The following is a 17,917-nucleotide window of genomic DNA, read 5'->3' as shown; positions in this document are numbered from 1 at the left end:
GTAGACATTATGATGAGGGTAGCTGCTACCAGCTCTTCCTACTAGCAGACATTATGATGAGGGTAGCTATTACCAGCTCTTCCTACTAGCAGACATTATGATGAGGGTAGCTGTTACCAGCTCTTCCTACTAGTAGACATTATGATGAGGGTAGCTGTTACCAGCTCTTCCTACTAGCAGACATTATGATGAGGGTAGCTGCTACCAGCTCTTCCTACTAGCAGACATTATGATGAGGGTAGCTGCTACCAGCTCTTCCTACTAGTAGACATTATGATGAGGGTAGCTGCTACCAGCTCTTCCTACTAGTAGACATTATGATGAGGGTAGCTATTACCAGCTCTTCCTACTAGCAGACATTATGATGAGGGTAGCTGTTACCAGCTCTTCCTACTAGTAGACATTATGATGAGGGTAGCTATTACCAGCTCTTCCTACTAGTAGACATTATGATGAGGGTAGCTGCTACCAGCTCTTCCTACTAGCAGACATTATGATGAGGGTAGCTGCTACCAGCTCTTCCTACTAGTAGACATTATGATGAGGGTAGCTGTTACCAGCTCTTCCTACTAGTAGACATTATGATGAGGGTAGCTGTTACCAGCTCTTCCTACTAGTAGACATTATGATGAGGGTAGCTGCTACCAGCTCTTCCTACTAGCAGACATTATGATGAGGGTAGCTGCTACCAGCTCTTCCTACTAGTAGACATTATGATGAGGGTAGCTATTACCAGCTCTTCCTACTAGTAGACATTATGATGAGGGTAGCTATTACCAGCTCTTCCTACTAGCAGACATTATGATGAGGGTAGCTGTTACCAGCTCTTCCTACTAGCAGACATTATGATGAGGGTAGCTGTTACCAGCTCTTCCTACTAGTAGACATTATGATGAGGGTAGCTATTACCAGCTCTTCCTACTAGTAGACATTATGATGAGGGTAGCTGTTACCAGCTCTTCCTACTAGTAGACATTATGAGGGTAGCTGTTACCAGCTCTTCCTACTAGCAGACATTATGATGAGGGTAGCTGTTACCAGCTCTTCCTACTTGCAGACATTATGATGAGGTTAGCTGTTACCAGCTCTTCCTACTAGTAGACATTATGATGAGGGTAGCTATTACCAGCTCTTCCTACTAGTAGACATTATGAGGGTAGCTGTTACCAGCTCTTCCTACTAGCAGACATTATGATGAGGGTAGCTGTTACCAGCTCTTCCTACTAGTAGACATTATGATGAGGGTAGCTATTACCAGCTCTTCCTACTAGTAGACATTATGATGAGGGTAGCTGTTACCAGCTCTTCCTACTAGTAGACATTATGAGGGTAGCTGTTACCAGCTCTTCCTACTAGCAGACATTATGATGAGGGTAGCTGTTACCAGCTCTTCCTACTAGCAGACATTATGATGAGGGTAGCTGCTACCAGCTCTTCCTACTAGTAGACATTATGATGAGGGTAGCTATTACCAGCTCTTCCTACTAGTAGACATTATGATGAGGGTAGCTATTACCAGCTCTTCCTACTAGCAGACATTATGATGAGGGTAGCTGTTACCAGCTCTTCCTACTAGCAGACATTATGATGAGGGTAGCTGTTACCAGCTCTTCCTACTAGTAGACATTATGATGAGGGTAGCTATTACCAGCTCTTCCTACTAGTAGACATTATGATGAGGGTAGCTGTTACCAGCTCTTCCTACTAGTAGACATTATGAGGGTAGCTGTTACCAGCTCTTCCTACTAGCAGACATTATGATGAGGGTAGCTGTTACCAGCTCTTCCTACTTGCAGACATTATGATGAGGTTAGCTGTTACCAGCTCTTCCTACTAGTAGACATTATGATGAGGGTAGCTATTACCAGCTCTTCCTACTAGTAGACATTATGAGGGTAGCTGTTACCAGCTCTTCCTACTAGCAGACATTATGATGAGGGTAGCTGTTACCAGCTCTTCCTACTAGCAGACATTATGATGAGGGTAGCTGTTACCAGCTCTTCCTACTTGCAGACATTATGATGAGGGTAGCTGTTACCAGCTCTTCCTACTAGCAGACATTATGATGAGGTTAGCTGTTACCAGCTCTTCCTACTAGTAGACATTATGATGAGGGTAGCTATTACCAGCTCTTCCTACTAGTAGACATTATGAGGGTAGCTGTTACCAGCTCTTCCTACTAGCAGACATTATGATGAGGGTAGCTGTTACCAGCTCTTCCTACTAGCAGACATTATGATGAGGGTAGCTGTTACCAGCTCTTCCTCCTTGCAGACATTATGGTGAGGGTAGCTGTTACCAGCTCTTCCTACTAGTAGACATTATGATGAGGGTAGCTATTACCAGCTCTTCCTACTAGCAGACATTATGATGAGGGTAGCTGTTACCAGCTCTTCCTACTAGCAGACATTATGATGAGGTTAGCTGTTACCAGCTCTTCCTACTAGTAGACATTATGATGAGGGTAGCTATTACCAGCTCTTCCTACTAGTAGACATTATGAGGGTAGCTGTTACCAGCTCTTCCTACTAGTAGACATTATGAGGGTAGCTGTTACCAGCTCTTCCTACTAGCAGACATTATGATGAGGGTAGCTATTACCAGCTCTTCCTACTAGTAGACATTATGATGAGGGTAGCTGCTACCAGCTCTTCCTACTAGTAGACATTATGATGAGGGTAGCTATTACCAGCTCTTCCTACTAGCAGACATTATGATGAGGGTAGCTGTTACCAGCTCTTCCTGCTAGTAGACATTATGATGAGGGTAGCTGTTACCAGCTCTTCCTACTAGCAGACATTATGATGAGGGTAGCTGTTACCAGCTCTTCCTACTAGTAGACATTATGATGAGGGTAGCTATTACCAGCTCTTCCTACTAGTAGACATTATGATGAGGGTAGCTGTTACCAGCTCTTCCTACTAGTAGACATTATGATGAGGGTAGCTGTTACCAGCTCTTCCTACTAGTAGACATTATGATGAGGGTAGCTGTTACCAGCTCTTCCTACTAGTAGACATTATGATGAGGGTAGCTGTTACCAGCTCTTCCTACTAGTAGACATTATGATGAGGGTAGCTGTTACCAGCTTTTCCTACTAGCAGACATTATGATGAGGGTAGCTGTTACCAGCTCTTCTTACTAGTAGACATTATGATGAGGGTAGCTGTTACCAGCTCTTCCTACTAGTAGACATTATGATGAGGGTAGCTGTTACCAGCTTTTCCTACTAGCAGACATTATGATGAGGGTAGCTATTACCAGCTCTTCCTACTAGTAGACATTATGATGAGGGTAGCTATTACCAGCTCTTCCTACTAGTAGACATTATGATGAGGGTAGCTGTTACCAGCTCTTCCTACTAGTAGACATTATGATGAGGGTAGCTGTTACCAGCTCTTCCTACTTGCAGACATTATGATGAGGGTAGCTGTTACCAGCTCTTCTTACTAGTAGACATTATGATGAGGGTAGCTGTTACCAGCTCTTCCTACTAGTAGACATTATGATGAGGGTAGCTGTTACCAGCTTTTCCTACTAGCAGACATTATGATGAGGGTAGCTATTACCAGCTCTTCCTACTAGTAGACATTATGATGAGGGTAGCTATTACCAGCTCTTCCTACTAGTAGACATTATGATGAGGGTAGCTGTTACCAGCTCTTCCTACTAGTAGACATTATGATGAGGGTAGCTGTTACCAGCTCTTCCTGCTAGCAGACATTATGATGAGGGTAGCTATTACCAGCTCTTCCTACTAGCAGACATTATGATGAGGGTAGCTGTTACCAGCTCTTCCTACTTGCAGACATTATGATGAGGGTAGCTGTTACCAGCTCTTCCTACTAGCAGACTTTATGATGAGGGTAGCTGTTACCAACTCTTCCTACTAGCAGACATTATGATGAGGGTAGCTGTTACCAGCTCTTCCTACTAGCAGACATTATGATGAGGGTAGCTGTTACCAGCTCTTCCTACTAGTAGACATTATGATGAGGGTAGCTGTTACCAGCTCTTCCTACTAGTAGACATTATGATGAGGGTAGCTATTACCAGCTCTTCCTACTAGCAGACATTATGATGAGGTAGCTGTTACCAGCTCTTCCTACTAGTAGACATTATGATGAGGGTAGCTATTACCAGCTCTTCCTACTAGTAGACATTATGATGAGGGTAGCTGTTACCAGCTCTTCCTACTAGTAGACATTATGATGAGGGTAGCTGTTACCAGCTCTTCCTACTAGTAGACATTATGATGAGGGTAGCTATTACCAGCTCTTCCTACTAGTAGACATTATGATGAGGGTAGCTGTTACCAGCTCTTCCTACTAGTAGACATTATGATGAGGGTAGCTGTTACCAGCTCTTCCTACTTGCAGACATTATGATGAGGTTAGCTGTTACCAGCTCTTCCTACTAGTAGACATTATGATGAGGGTAGCTGTTACCAGCTTTTCCTACTAGCAGACATTATGATGAGGGTAGCTGTTACCAGCTCTTCCTACTAGCAGACATTATGATGAGGGTAGCTGCTACCAGCTCTTCCTACTAGTAGACATTATGATGAGGTTAGCTGTTACCAGCTCTTCCTACTAGTAGACATTATGATGAGGGTAGCTGTTACCAGCTCTTCCTACTAGTAGACATTATGATGAGGGTAGCTGTTACCAGCTCTTCCTACTAGTAGACATTATGATGAGGGTAGCTATTACCAGCTCTTCCTACTAGCAGACATTATGATGAGGGTAGCTGCTACCAGCTCTTCCTACTAGTAGACATTATGAGGTTAGCTGTTACCAGCTCTTCCTACTAGTAGACATTATGATGAGGGTAGCTGTTACCAGCTCTTCCTACTAGTAGACATTATGATGAGGGTAGCTGTTACCAACTCTTCCTACTAGCAGACATTATGATGAGGGTAGCTGTTACCAGCTCTTCCTACTAGCAGACATTATGATGAGGGTAGCTGCTACCAGCTCTTCCTACTAGCAGACTTTATGATGAGGGTAGCTGTTACCAGCTCTTCCTACTAGCAGACATTATGGTGAGGGTAGCTGTTACCAGCTCTTCCTGCTAGTAGACATGATGAGGGTAGCTGCTACCAGCTCTTCCTACTAGTAGACATTATGATGAGGGTAGCTGTTACCAGCTCTTCCTACTAGCAGACATTATGGTGAGGGTAGCTGTTACCAGCTCTTCCTACTAGTAGACATTATGATGAGAGTAGCTGCTACCAGCTCTTCCTACTAGTAGGCATTATGATGAGGTTAGCTGTTACCAGCTCTTCCTACTAGCAGACATTATGATGAGGGTAGCTGTTACCAGCTCTTCCTACTAGCAGACATGATGATGAGGGTAGCTGTACCAACCCTGTTCGCTCATGTTTTCTTTTGCAAGATTTCCGTCAATGTTCATTTAAAATCTGCACTAGCCGTGCAATGGAATGACTCATAAGCATACACTTGGTAGCGACTTCCTCTAGTCCACTTTATCCTGAATGATTCACTTTTTCACACCGAGTTGTTTCAGATGGTTTCCTGTTGACTTCTACAAGACAAGTCAGCGCAACTCACAATTTAATGTTCACACTGAGTTTTTGTAGCAACTGATAGGGGATTGTAAACATTCTTTGGGAATCTTCATAAACTTTTTAGCGTAAACAATGTACAGTGGAACGTCGAACATAATTCGTTCCAAAAGGTTGTTCGACAACCGAGTTGGCCGAGATGCCAAAAATATGTGAAAAGTCATCATAATTTCATATACATACAGTAGTACATATTAAAGATTAATAACAAAATAATGTTAATCTTAGTAACGCTAGTTTTTTACAGTAACTTTAGCCTAATTATTGGTTTTGATCTGTAATAAAATGTTACGTTAGAATGTGCTATGTTAGAATGTGCTATGTTAGAATGTGCTATGTTAGAATGTGCTATGCGCAGTGCGTACCGTAGGAAACTTTTACCTTTAAGGCAGATGTGTAACATAAATTTTGAATTTAATTTAAATGAACTTAGCTTACTAAGTAGGCCTACATAAAGCCAAGTTTTAGTATGCATTTTTAACTAAATATTATTACCTATCTGTGTCCGGTTTCGTTTTTACTATAACTAATAACGAATAATGTTGAACTGAGTGAAATCGAGCATCGTATCTCTTTCGCGTGTTAGGTAGAGATTTCGACGAATAGCATATCAGCATCTTTGTATTCCAAAGTTTTCAGCCTACCATCTGCCAAATTTGAATTTCGAGAGAAACTTTTGTTGATATCATATGGTAAAAAATATTGTGTATGGTGAAAAATATTGTTTATGGTGAAAAATATTGTGTATGGTGAAAAATATTGTTTATGGTAAAAAATATTGTGTATGGTGAAAAATATTGTGTATGGAGAGGGTGAAAAAACATCTTGTTCTACATCTTAGGGCGAAAAAATCATGTAACATGTTCATTGTAACCCAAAGGCGCACTGTACTCCTACATCATAAATGCCTGCATATGTCACATCACAGAACCAGTGATCTGCATTCAGGCAGCCATTATTGTACTCTGACAGGAGGGCAAAGAAAAGTAACGTCGTTTATTAAGACAGGTTCTGGAGTTGTTATAATATTATATCAACCTTCCAGCGCTAATGTCTGTCAAATGATATGACCAGATTAATTGAAATTCATTTGGTGCAGAAGTTGTATTTGATATTTTATGACGGATTATGCAAGGCCTAGTATGTCTTCGACTAATCGAAACATCCGTTGACACCAGTTTTTGTTGGACAGAATGACTTTTACTTTTGAGAGTCTTTTGAAATATTCAAGAGTCCCATCTCGAATATTTCAACAACCGAAATTGACTGGCAGATGCATCATGTGTATGAGCAACGAGTCTGATGGGTAAGGTTGTAATAAGGTTGTTTTGTTTGATGTGTTGGGAAGACGCCTTGTCATAACAAATGACTGACCCTTTGTAAACAACTCCTGCATCAGTCATGTGATCCCACCATAGATATAGTAAACCCTAGATATGCGAATAATCAAAACAAGTGAGGCCTATAATTAGCATGACGCAACGTCATGGTGATGTGCACCGCGAATCAGCTGATCTATTAACTCTTATTGACTTAGCACTAAAAACTGCTCTATTTTTCCATAGTTTGTGCATCTGAGACTGCATATTTTATTGAAAATATGTATAACTTATATACAGTAAAACTTCAACTTACGAGTGCCCTAACGTACGAGACACTTGAGATACAAGCCAGCTTTTAAGCAAGTTTTAGCACTAACATACGAGCAATGTTTGAGATACGAGCACGTGAGTCAGTTGCAAAGTATGTCGGAGGTGTTTTATGAGAACAGCATCACTCTGTATTTTTCAACTGCTCAGATTATACTTTGTACCATGTTTTTTGTGCGCGATTTTCAGTGCAGAATTATGTGAATTAAAAGTACCGTGCGTAGACCGAAAGTTTGCCAGTAAAAGGATAGATAATGCAAAGAAAAAGCGAATGATAACAATTGATATTAAACGGAAAATTATTGAAAAATATGCAAAATATGTATGCGTGATTGAGCCAGCTCAGCAATATTACAGAAATACATCCACAATTATTAAACACAAGGATTATATTCAAAGGCATTTAGTTTGCAAAAGAACTAACCTTAGTTTCTAAACGACGCGGCGATCTTCACCACCGCTGATGGAGAGACCGCTCAGGCATTGGATATAAGATAAACAATTTGCCGGTGACAGCGTAACTGAAACGACGCTATTTGAAAAGGCCGTTGCTATCTATCAAAACTATAAAAATAGACATTCGGACAAGTTGGCTAGTGGTCGTGCATTAAACCTTTGTGACGACAGCTGGGTTCGTCCTAATCGCGACATGTTGAAAGGGCGACAAAGGCAGACGACCTTAGATAGGTTCATCTTAAGACGGCCGGCTAGTCGTGAAAGCGAAACAAAGGAAAAATTAGCTAACTGGCGAGAAACTTCAAACTATGAACGCCGAAGAAATTTTAATTACGTTAAGTTAAAAATGAAAGATTGCTTTTAGGTTTGCTTCTAAGTTTGTCTTTTAAGACTTTGATAAAATTCAAATTTATCAAAGTCAACTGTTGTAATGAAGGTTAACTTATATACCTCTCTCTGGCAAATGCTAGCGTTAGCTGCTATTGTACGTATTTAATTTTACATTATAATTAATCACATTTCCTTGCATTATTTTTTATATGTTGCTTTTTGAAAGCATGTGGTAAGTTAGGACAATAACCAACAAGTTCTTTCTGTTACAATATATTGTTTTGAATGTTTTATTTGCATTTTTAGAGTATGGAAACCAATCAATATATATTTAATTGTTCTATATATAAATAAATTGTACCAACATGCGAGTAAATTGACATACGAGCTCAGTCTCTGAATGCATTAAGCTCGTAAGTCGAAGTATGACTGTAATGACTTTGGATGAGAAAGGCAAGAATCTTACACACATGGTAATGAATAATACCAATGATTTAGAAGCTTCTATATCATTGATAATCCAAAGAGTGGCCAAATAGAAACTAAACTACTACCAAACTAATGAATCAAATGAGATTTAGAAGCGGGTAAGCTGGATCACTGTATTAAACACCCATTAGACATGACTGAAAATAACTAGACGAGATAGTTTTTGTCTAAGGTTGGTTGAACTAGATTCCTGCTTTGAAGCAGCATAGTGTATTCTGATTTTAGTATAGCGATTTACTATAGTTTTGAGTAGACTGTTGGCATGCACTGTACATGTAAAACCTTGATTGAGGTTATGTAATAAGTCATATGTTATTGTCTGTGATGTTGCTTGTTTGAAAGCTCTCTGTGTGATACCATAGCTCTCCATGTGTGAACGTAGGCACTTTTCTGCAACAATACATATTTGGCCTATCAATCTGGTCACCAATCCTCCTCTGTTTTTAACTGAGATTAGGGTTATGTCATCACTATTTCTACTTCCCACTACTTCTACATCAGTCAAGAACTTGATACACTCATCACATTTGAATTAGAAAAAATCCTCATCACCGAACTCCTCATCTTCACCTTCCTCAGCTTTTGTCTCTTCTTTCTTTTTCTTTCTAGCCAGAGAATGTAGCAGGAGTTGGTCAGTTTTTTCAGCCCTGCTCACATCAAGATCAGTACAGTTAGCATTGGGACGGTGTGATATCTGCTTTTATAAACAGTGCTCGAAGTGCAGATCTAAAGCACTGCACATCCGGGTTATTGTTATAGCCACCATTAGATCATATTGTGGAAAACAGAATCTCAATGTGATCCTGGTTGATCTTTAAGGTTAGGAGGTAGTTGATGTAAGGGTAGTTGCTGAAAAGATATTGAGCAATGCCATGTACAGATTTGGCTGCTGACTCAAAACCAATGACGAAATGATGATGATTTTCCTATTATTTTCCACTAGCATCTTTCAGCTTGGTGTCTTTAATCGGCATAGATAGCTTATGATATTGTTGAGAACTTCTTGTTTTGAGTTGAAGTTCTGTCCTGTTATGGGCAATTGAGGAAATACCTGGGGTGTTGTGGTCTCTTCTGATGACATTTTACTAAGAATTTGGTCTTATTGTTACGTTTATGACTTAAAAACTAGCATGCCAAGCGTGCTTCCACTACTAAACTTATTGCTCAATTGAAGGCTTTGATGCTGTGATGCGCATCACTACGAAAACAACAGCCAATTATAGGCCTAACTTTTACTCCATTGTAATGATAGCTATTCGCCAATCTAGGGTTTACTATATCTATGGATCCCAGTCATCTCCGACTAATGGGGTCCAACCAGAGGAAACATGCAGTATTCATGTACAAATAATGCATTTATAGACAAGATGCATTTCAGAAGTGAAAGTAATCAGGCATGGAATTTTCTCATTTTTGGGCATAAACATTGAACTTTGATACTAAAGAATAATGCTAATTGAAATGGCATCATAACTCAGGACAAAAGCGGCAAAGTATCTCCCATTTTCTCACTTGTGGCATTCATTTTCAATGAAGACTTCTCTTCCTGTCTGCTGAAAATGACAATTTTGTCACCAACTACTTGTATGTGCTTTCCTGAGACAAAATTTGAATCTCTGGCAATCTCGGTTGCAGTTTGTGGTTATGCACAGATATGATACTAATTCAAAAAAAGTATGGCAGAGAGGTTGCTCTGTTATAAAGGCTGTGAAAGCATGAAGAGCAATTGTAAGACGAACTCGTAAGAGATGGCAACTGATTATGTAGGCTGATTTTGTTACAGGTACCAAAGAAGAAAAAGAACAAATATATATGTCGCTGTATCTATAATCTTTCTAATTCTCGGAGTTGCTGCTTTGGGTGTCATATGTGGAATGTACTATGCCACTCAGCTGGCTAAAACCCAGGTGAGAAGAAAAATGGTTTGGCCTCATTTGCCAGAACATCTGTTTATGATTCTATTTATATATCTGTCTAAATACTAAAGTTGCCTCGATTTTAATATCTGTATCCGTGCCGATATGGGTGTTAAGTATCTGAATCGGTATCAGCCGATCTTTTCTTAAAAATTGGATAGTTCAAATACTTTTTTACAGATCAACTATTGAGCAGAAAACCGTATTTTAGCCTGCTACACTAATAAAAGATTATCAGCTGCAAGTTCCTTTCTTTTACCTAATGAATTCCGGGCCTGTCACACAATCTATTTCATGTCTATAGCCTAAGAAACATCCACACACCTGAGGAATCTTTTGGCTTTAGTCAGGACGTAATCACAAAGTGCGGTATTTTCCAATTACAGCGATATGATTTATTGCAGCCAATCACAAACAAAAGAACAACGATGAGCAACAAGAATGCGGTATAATGTTTCGATTTACTAACATTACGAAAGTAATTTGAGTAGTCGATGCATAAAGTTGTCCATCTCTCTCTTGATCCTGACGATATGATGTATTGTTTGTATCGCATAAAATAATCCCACTGGCTTTTAGCCTGTCTTCTACGATCTGTCGACTGCCTACATCAATAGTGATACAAGTCAGAAGATAAAGGCGTCTCACTGAGGTAATTGAATCACTAACGGTAATTGAAAGAAACATTTATTTGAACTGAACTTGTACAGGCGCAGCAGTTCGTTCAGAAGTAGAAGAGAGACTTCATTATCACAGAGAAAGTTGTACCACTAACAGTAATTACCATTATTAATAGGTAACAGATTTCAAGAAACATGGACTGTTTTGTTACTAGATGCATGGTATGGCAGTATGTGAATTAGTGCTGGGCACTAGTACTTCTTGGCCAACGGGTTTAGGCTCGCCCCTTCTGTTCGGGTTTTTCGAGTATCGGGTAGCTAGTAGTGCTAGGTTCGGGTATTTATTTGCCTACGAGTTTTTCGGGTATCGGGTTTGTTGATATGGATTTTATGTTTAAATTTTCTAAACACATATCTTCAAATTTACAAAGCAATTATATTTATTTTTAATTTATTTATTATTTTTCACAGTTTTTATCGACTGACATTCGTACTCGCCGCGTTAACAGTCAAGATAGTCTGGGGCCACAGGGCATTTTCGTGTCAACATGTGGCAGAAGATAGGGTTTGAAGTTTTTTTTCTCTATCAGTTGATATGTTGTTTGTTGTGTTACGCGATCTCATTGCCAAGATATTTGAAGATTAAAATCGAAAAATTCTGATCCCGTTAAAATCGCTCAGGCCACAAAAACGTGCTCTGACTTGCCCAAAATGATGTCACGCGTTATACAACCTGTCTCTATCTCTCGTATTCACATCGGATATTTGCGGTAAAAGTCTAGACTTTGCGGCTCTATTGGCATATATCTTATTTTGTATTTGCTCATGTTGGCTAGAATAAAATTTTTAATCTAGCTACAGATGCATTATTATGAATGTTTCAAAGGCCTCAAATAACGAAAATTGAAAATTTGTTCTACTCACGTGGGTACCGACTACCACTTCTACCAGTCTACGGTAATTCTGTCAAGCTAACTATGTAGAACGAGGTCTTTGTATCAGCACAGTTCCGCAGCTACCCATACTAAGGATATACAGCCTCCCATAAGCCCCGCCCACATTATGCCTGTCGCCTATCCTTGGGGCGGAGCTGTATATCATTGCCTGCACCGTCTACGTACTAGTTTCTTACTAGTAGTATTCTTACCGAATACTACCTAAGTAAAATAAGCAAGCCGCGTCTTTGAAAAGAATATAGATAGGGATAGAGTTTTGAGAAGGACGAGAAGTCTGCTGCAAACTGGATTTGAACTCACATTCTCCAGTTCTGCAGACATCCATATACCATATCCAATTCACTACAATGTTCTGCAAATCATGTTTAGCATTATCTTCAGCAATATTATTTTATTATATAATTTTTACAAGCAAAAATATTTTCATTTCAGCATAAAACTTATATTAAAAATATTCATCAAGTCGTGGCCACTCACATAGTTTTAGCTGATACAATAAGACAAATTCATCGACTGCAACAAACTCAAACAAAACATCATGGTTTATGCAGCACGCATTCAAGTCTTTCTTTTCCATTTATGGCAGTTTCCACACTGACAAAGCTTCTTCGGCTGGTGGGACGACATAAACATTCTGTAATCAGTAAAACAAATGCACTAAATATATGTCATTCATAGATATGTCATTCTAAAGCGTATCTATTGACAGCTTCCAAATTGGGAGTTAAATAGATTGCGAGTGTAATTTTAAAAACGAATAAACGTTTAACAAAGGTACTAGTACGCCAAGCCAACGATTCATAGCTGTGGTTCTGGAAATTAAAGATTTGCATTGATCAATCGATTTTTTTCACTTTCTACAAGTGAAAAGTGAACATCTAAAGTCAAATCATAAATCTAATTTACTAGATAAAGCTGCCGCAGAAAATTTAAAGCGAATGTAGTTAGGTGAACCGATAAAAAAATATAAAACGATGATTAATGATAGCAAAAAGTTACAATTTTATTAATGAGTACATGTATTAATGAGTACTAAAATATTACCTTTAGTATATTCATCAATCTAAGCCATTGTATAGCTAGATGCTAAAGATTAAAAAGAAGCCGTCATGAACTTACTGTACATACGCATCTCGCACGCGCAGGAAATTACATTTTAGCCTCAAACAGGAAAATATAATCTGAATGTAAACTCAACAGGAAACTCTATAGGAGACTCAAAGTAAAAGATAAATTTACCTCCATTCTCCGATCTTCCTCCGTAGAACCTTAACTACCTGATGCCAAGAAAACTCGGAGTCACCTTGCAGTAACTTTATAGCAATTTTTACAATTACAGTCAAACATGGATAACTCGAACTTCAAGGGACCGAGCAAAAGTGTTCGAATTATCAGAGCGTTCAAGTTATCAGAGCACTGTCACAAGTCCATATATTTACTTATTTATTAGTAGATACATGTACATAGACAAACTATAATATAAATCAAAAGCACAAATGGCTTGTTTCAAATTAAATACTTCTAATGTTAAGTTTGAAACGTTTTCATGAAAAAGTATAGAGATTTTTCTATCACTTGAGATTGGTTTGTTGTTTGAGGTGATGTTATTGCCAGGACGTTTTTCAGATTGACATTGGCAAAACTTGATAGTTGTTGAAATGCTCAAAAGAAAAGACATTTTTTTCTTTTGAGCGTTTTACCCACGATCAATTTTGCCGTTTTTTCTTGAAGTTTATGCAGATTACCTTACTTTACCTGGGATTCGTTAAGAGCAACACTCCGAGGCAGTTCAATTAGAAGTTTTACGAGGTTTTACGGTACATTCTATGGTACATTCTATATCACTCACGCTTTTTTAATAGATACTTATTGAATGTACACACGTATTCTGTGTTTAGGTCAAACGATGAATAGTTTTTTGTAGCTCAGACAACGTATACGTTTAATTACACAATTTTTAAGACGTTTTAAACATTCAACATTCCGACGTTGATTCAACACGGAATCAACGTCGGAAAACTATTCATCACGAGCTAGCCGGGTCACGCACTCAAGGATTTTCGCCACGCACATACAAAACAAAAACAACATGCGATTTTTGTTTTGTATGTGCGTGGCGAAAATCCTTGCGCGCGTGACCCGGCAAGCCCGTGCTATTCATCGTATCGCAGTATAAATCAAATTTCACCAAACTTTTAGAAAAGTCATTGACAAAAATATTTTGCCGATGGTGGTAATAACGACACTTATGAACTACGAAAAGATGAAGTTTACCTTTATGGCTGTGAATAACGTGATTTTCTAAAGCGATAACAACCGTTTCGGTAGCCGTTGGGCAAAAAAACAGTTCGAATTAACAGTGTTGAGTTCGAGTTATCTATAGCAATTTATCATTACGTGGGAACGGACCAAAGGAAATGTTCGAATTAACCATGTGTTCGAGCTATCCGTGGACGAGTTATCCATGTTTGACTGTATGTTGTTCGCCAATAAAACGTGTCGATCGAGTAATTCATTAAAGTAACTATGTTAATTAATTTAGTAAATATCGATGTCCATGCGATTTAATAATAGAGTAAAATCCTTAAATTTGAGATCACAGACAACACGTTTTACGAGTGATAACATTTATTACGGCCTATATAAAAATTTCGCGTTGATGATTGGCTAAGGAAGCGACCTCATATTTATCGCTCGTGGTTTCTTTTCAGATATATTGCTTGTGACGTCACGAAAGAAGCACCCATTGGAACGTGAGCTTTTTAAAAGAGGGCCTCAGTCAAACGCATATATCTCTGGACAGGGTTGGTCTACAAAGACAAAAATGGCATCAAATTGTAGCTGATGTTTTAGCCTTTTATGAGTCTTAATTTCATTAAATCGAATTTGACACAACCACATCTTTAAGGTAGCTTATTACTTAAGCATGTTTTTAACCTTGTCATTATTAATCCGGCCTCCTACTGCTACAGTATTTAAGTTGATAAGCTAAGAGTAATTGGCCATTAAATGGTGAGTAGTAAATAAATAAATTTTTTCTTACGCGGTGTGCAGTAGTGTTAGGCCGGTATCTAATTTAGTGCCGGAGCGGATATCCTTGCACTTTTTTATCCATTTTCCCAGTATCGGTATCTTCAGTATTTACCATCTTCGGTATCCTTTGCCAACTAAGAAAGTTCGGTATTGTCGGTACTGTCATTCGGTATATGGTTTTCAATGTGTGTTTAACCTTAAATGGTTTAAAGTTTAATGGTTTAAACTTTAAACCGCAACTGTCTCGAACAACTTTTATCGTTGTGCAAACAACATTCTTTAGTCAGCCGTATATTGTTACGGCAAGGAGACTCCTTGTTTTAGCAAGCCAAAAAAGAAAAGAAAGATGGAAATATAAGTTTCATGATAGATGTTTATATTGTTTATTCTATTAAAAATATAGTTATTGTTACAAACGTTAAATATAATAAAGAACAGATAGATAATGGCAATGGGCTCTTTTTGTTAAATATACTGAAACAGTTTACAGAAATCTTACTATCACATATTGTAATCAGGTAATGTAATCACATAATTATACGCAATCCAATTAGAGTCCAGTCCCGTTAGAGTCTTTAATCTTTATACATCCTCCCGTCTTTGGAGAACTCACAAAACCTTCGAGGCTGGTAGCATTATCAATGTAACATAGTATAATAGTAGATATGGTAAGCGTGGAAAATTTTGTTGAATTGGTTCGCCAACGCGCGCTGAGATTAGCATGTTCGTCAGAAAAGCGTTTTAAAAATCTATCCGGATATCTGTATAACCATTTACCGATAGGCTTTTACGAATAAATACCGATCATATCAAACCGGCTGTGGATAACTAGCTGTCACCAAAAATGATTGGTTTTCTCGCATACCGAGAATCCCTTGGTATCGGTAAGAGCGAATAACCCAATGCCGGCCCTACACTAGTGTGCAGTCAGTCTAACCAGCTATTCAGCTAACCACCTACGTTTACGTCATGTTGTAGTACGGGGCTATTAAATTACCCCGATAGCAATATGTAATAGTTTTACTAAATACTTTGCAATATGCTTTCTAGCATTAATTGAAAGTTTTTGGTGTATCATGATATACAGACTGTGCACCTAAGTAAACATGCCATATCATATAATAATCATACAATGTACCAAGGTACACATACAAAGCTCTATAATATTAATTAATCATCTAGAAAGTTAGTTGTCATCGAACATACTGCAAACATATTGTTTTAACACGCTACCAGAACAATAAGTCTAAAACTAAGCAGAAGATTTCGCATGTAAATGCCAATGCCAATGCCAATTAAATAAAAAGTAAATAACATTTACCAACGGAAAAAACTAAAAAAAACAATAAATATTTTATGCTTGTCACATGTTGCCCAGCAATGTAATAATTTCATTAAAAAAATTAATCTTTGTTCGTTAGTTGGTCTGCGTCACAACCAGTGTATCTAATGAGGTATACAGTATAGCCTGTCAATCAGTAGCTGTACAGGCCCTATTGTAAAAAGTATGAAGAGGGTTCCTGGCAGACCAGTGGCTAAGCTGACGACGAGAAATGTCTGTCATATTGAGACCCTGGCGGCTGACTACAAAGTAAAGAGTCACATCCATTACAGACAATGAGTTCAAAATACAAAATTATCATATAGACATATAAGAGCTTATGTTTATGGTGCAATAAGTATACACGATAACCTATCAGAAAAACCGACTTATCAAAGCATGTAGCTATAAATTTAAAACTTTCTTAAAAATAGGAAGAGGTACAGAACTAATTTGGATATGTAGGCAATATGCATAGCCCTACATGAGAAAGATAGATAGACACCCTTTGGCTCTTGCCACAACAATATTTAGTTAACTCATATGTCACATACTTCTTTAAGGTAATAATTGATATGTGAGCACTATAACAATACAATATAACACAATAAATTAAAACACAATGAAGTATGTATCAATAAATAATATCGCACAACAATGCAACACATAAATCATATAACACAATTTAATGCAATGCAGTTCAGTACAATACAGTTATTATAATACGATACACCAGAATAAAGTGTAATAACTCAATAATACAGTATAAGTTCTGCACGACACAATGTAATAATTTAAAACTAATCAAACCAGTCAAATAATAATCATACAATTGCATGAAGGTACTACACTCTGTGTTGAAATTGGTTTGACGTTTCTAAAAGCATTACAGTCTCCAATTTTATAGATAGGTGAGCTAAGTCTGAATAATGATCAGCAGAGGCATGCTTTATAACAAATAATTCGATATTACTGGTTTATTACAAAAATATACAATAAGTATTCTATTTATGAAGCCCTATAATATAATTCTATCTGATACATGTAATGTTATGGAGTGCTGCTGTCTTAGCCAAAACAAATTGCATTAGGCCATTGATTGTGTGAAACACGGAGTGTCTAAAGACACAGCAACAATACATATGGCAGAAAGTAATTTATTGTATAGTTTTTAACCAATATGTAAAATATGGACTGGTATCTGAATCGGCTGGTGAAATTCGAATCGAGGCATTTGCACTTAATACAACTCAGAAAGCATAATACAATTAACAATTATCTATGCAACACAAAATATCTGAATCGGATTATTTTTCAAAAAAGAATCAGTATATCGAATCGTGAAACACGGAGTGTCTAAAGACACAGCAACAATACATATGGCAGAAAGTAATTTATTGTATAGTTTTTAACCAATATGTAAAATATGGACTGGGAAGTTCGACAATGATTTATTATAATCAACACCTATCACTCATTGATCCAGCTGACTACAGTAAACACCAACAAACAATACTCAAGCAAGAAGCAGCTTTGTTTTAGAAAATGCATAACTAGGTG

The 17,917-nt window shown here is 38.0% G+C and overlaps 1 protein-coding gene across 3 annotated transcripts in view; it reads left to right on the top strand.

The window, feature by feature from the left end:
* LOC137393309 (ectonucleoside triphosphate diphosphohydrolase 3-like) overlaps positions 1–17,917 on the top strand; it is a 129,671-nt gene that overhangs the window by 40,928 nt on the left and 70,826 nt on the right. For all 3 annotated transcript variants that reach the window (XM_068079801.1, XM_068079799.1, XM_068079800.1), the window contains one exon: positions 10,295–10,418. In XM_068079801.1, the coding sequence (XP_067935902.1) occupies positions 10,295–10,418 (124 nt within the window). The remainder of the gene's footprint in view (positions 1–10,294; positions 10,419–17,917) is intronic.

The sequence above is a fragment of the Watersipora subatra genome, chromosome 4 (genome assembly GCF_963576615.1).
Source record: "Watersipora subatra chromosome 4, tzWatSuba1.1, whole genome shotgun sequence".
In the NCBI taxonomy this organism is placed as follows: domain Eukaryota; kingdom Metazoa; phylum Bryozoa; class Gymnolaemata; order Cheilostomatida; family Watersiporidae; genus Watersipora; species Watersipora subatra.
Note: the sequence above shows the minus strand (reverse complement) of the source record. Positions and strands in the feature narration are given on the sequence as shown.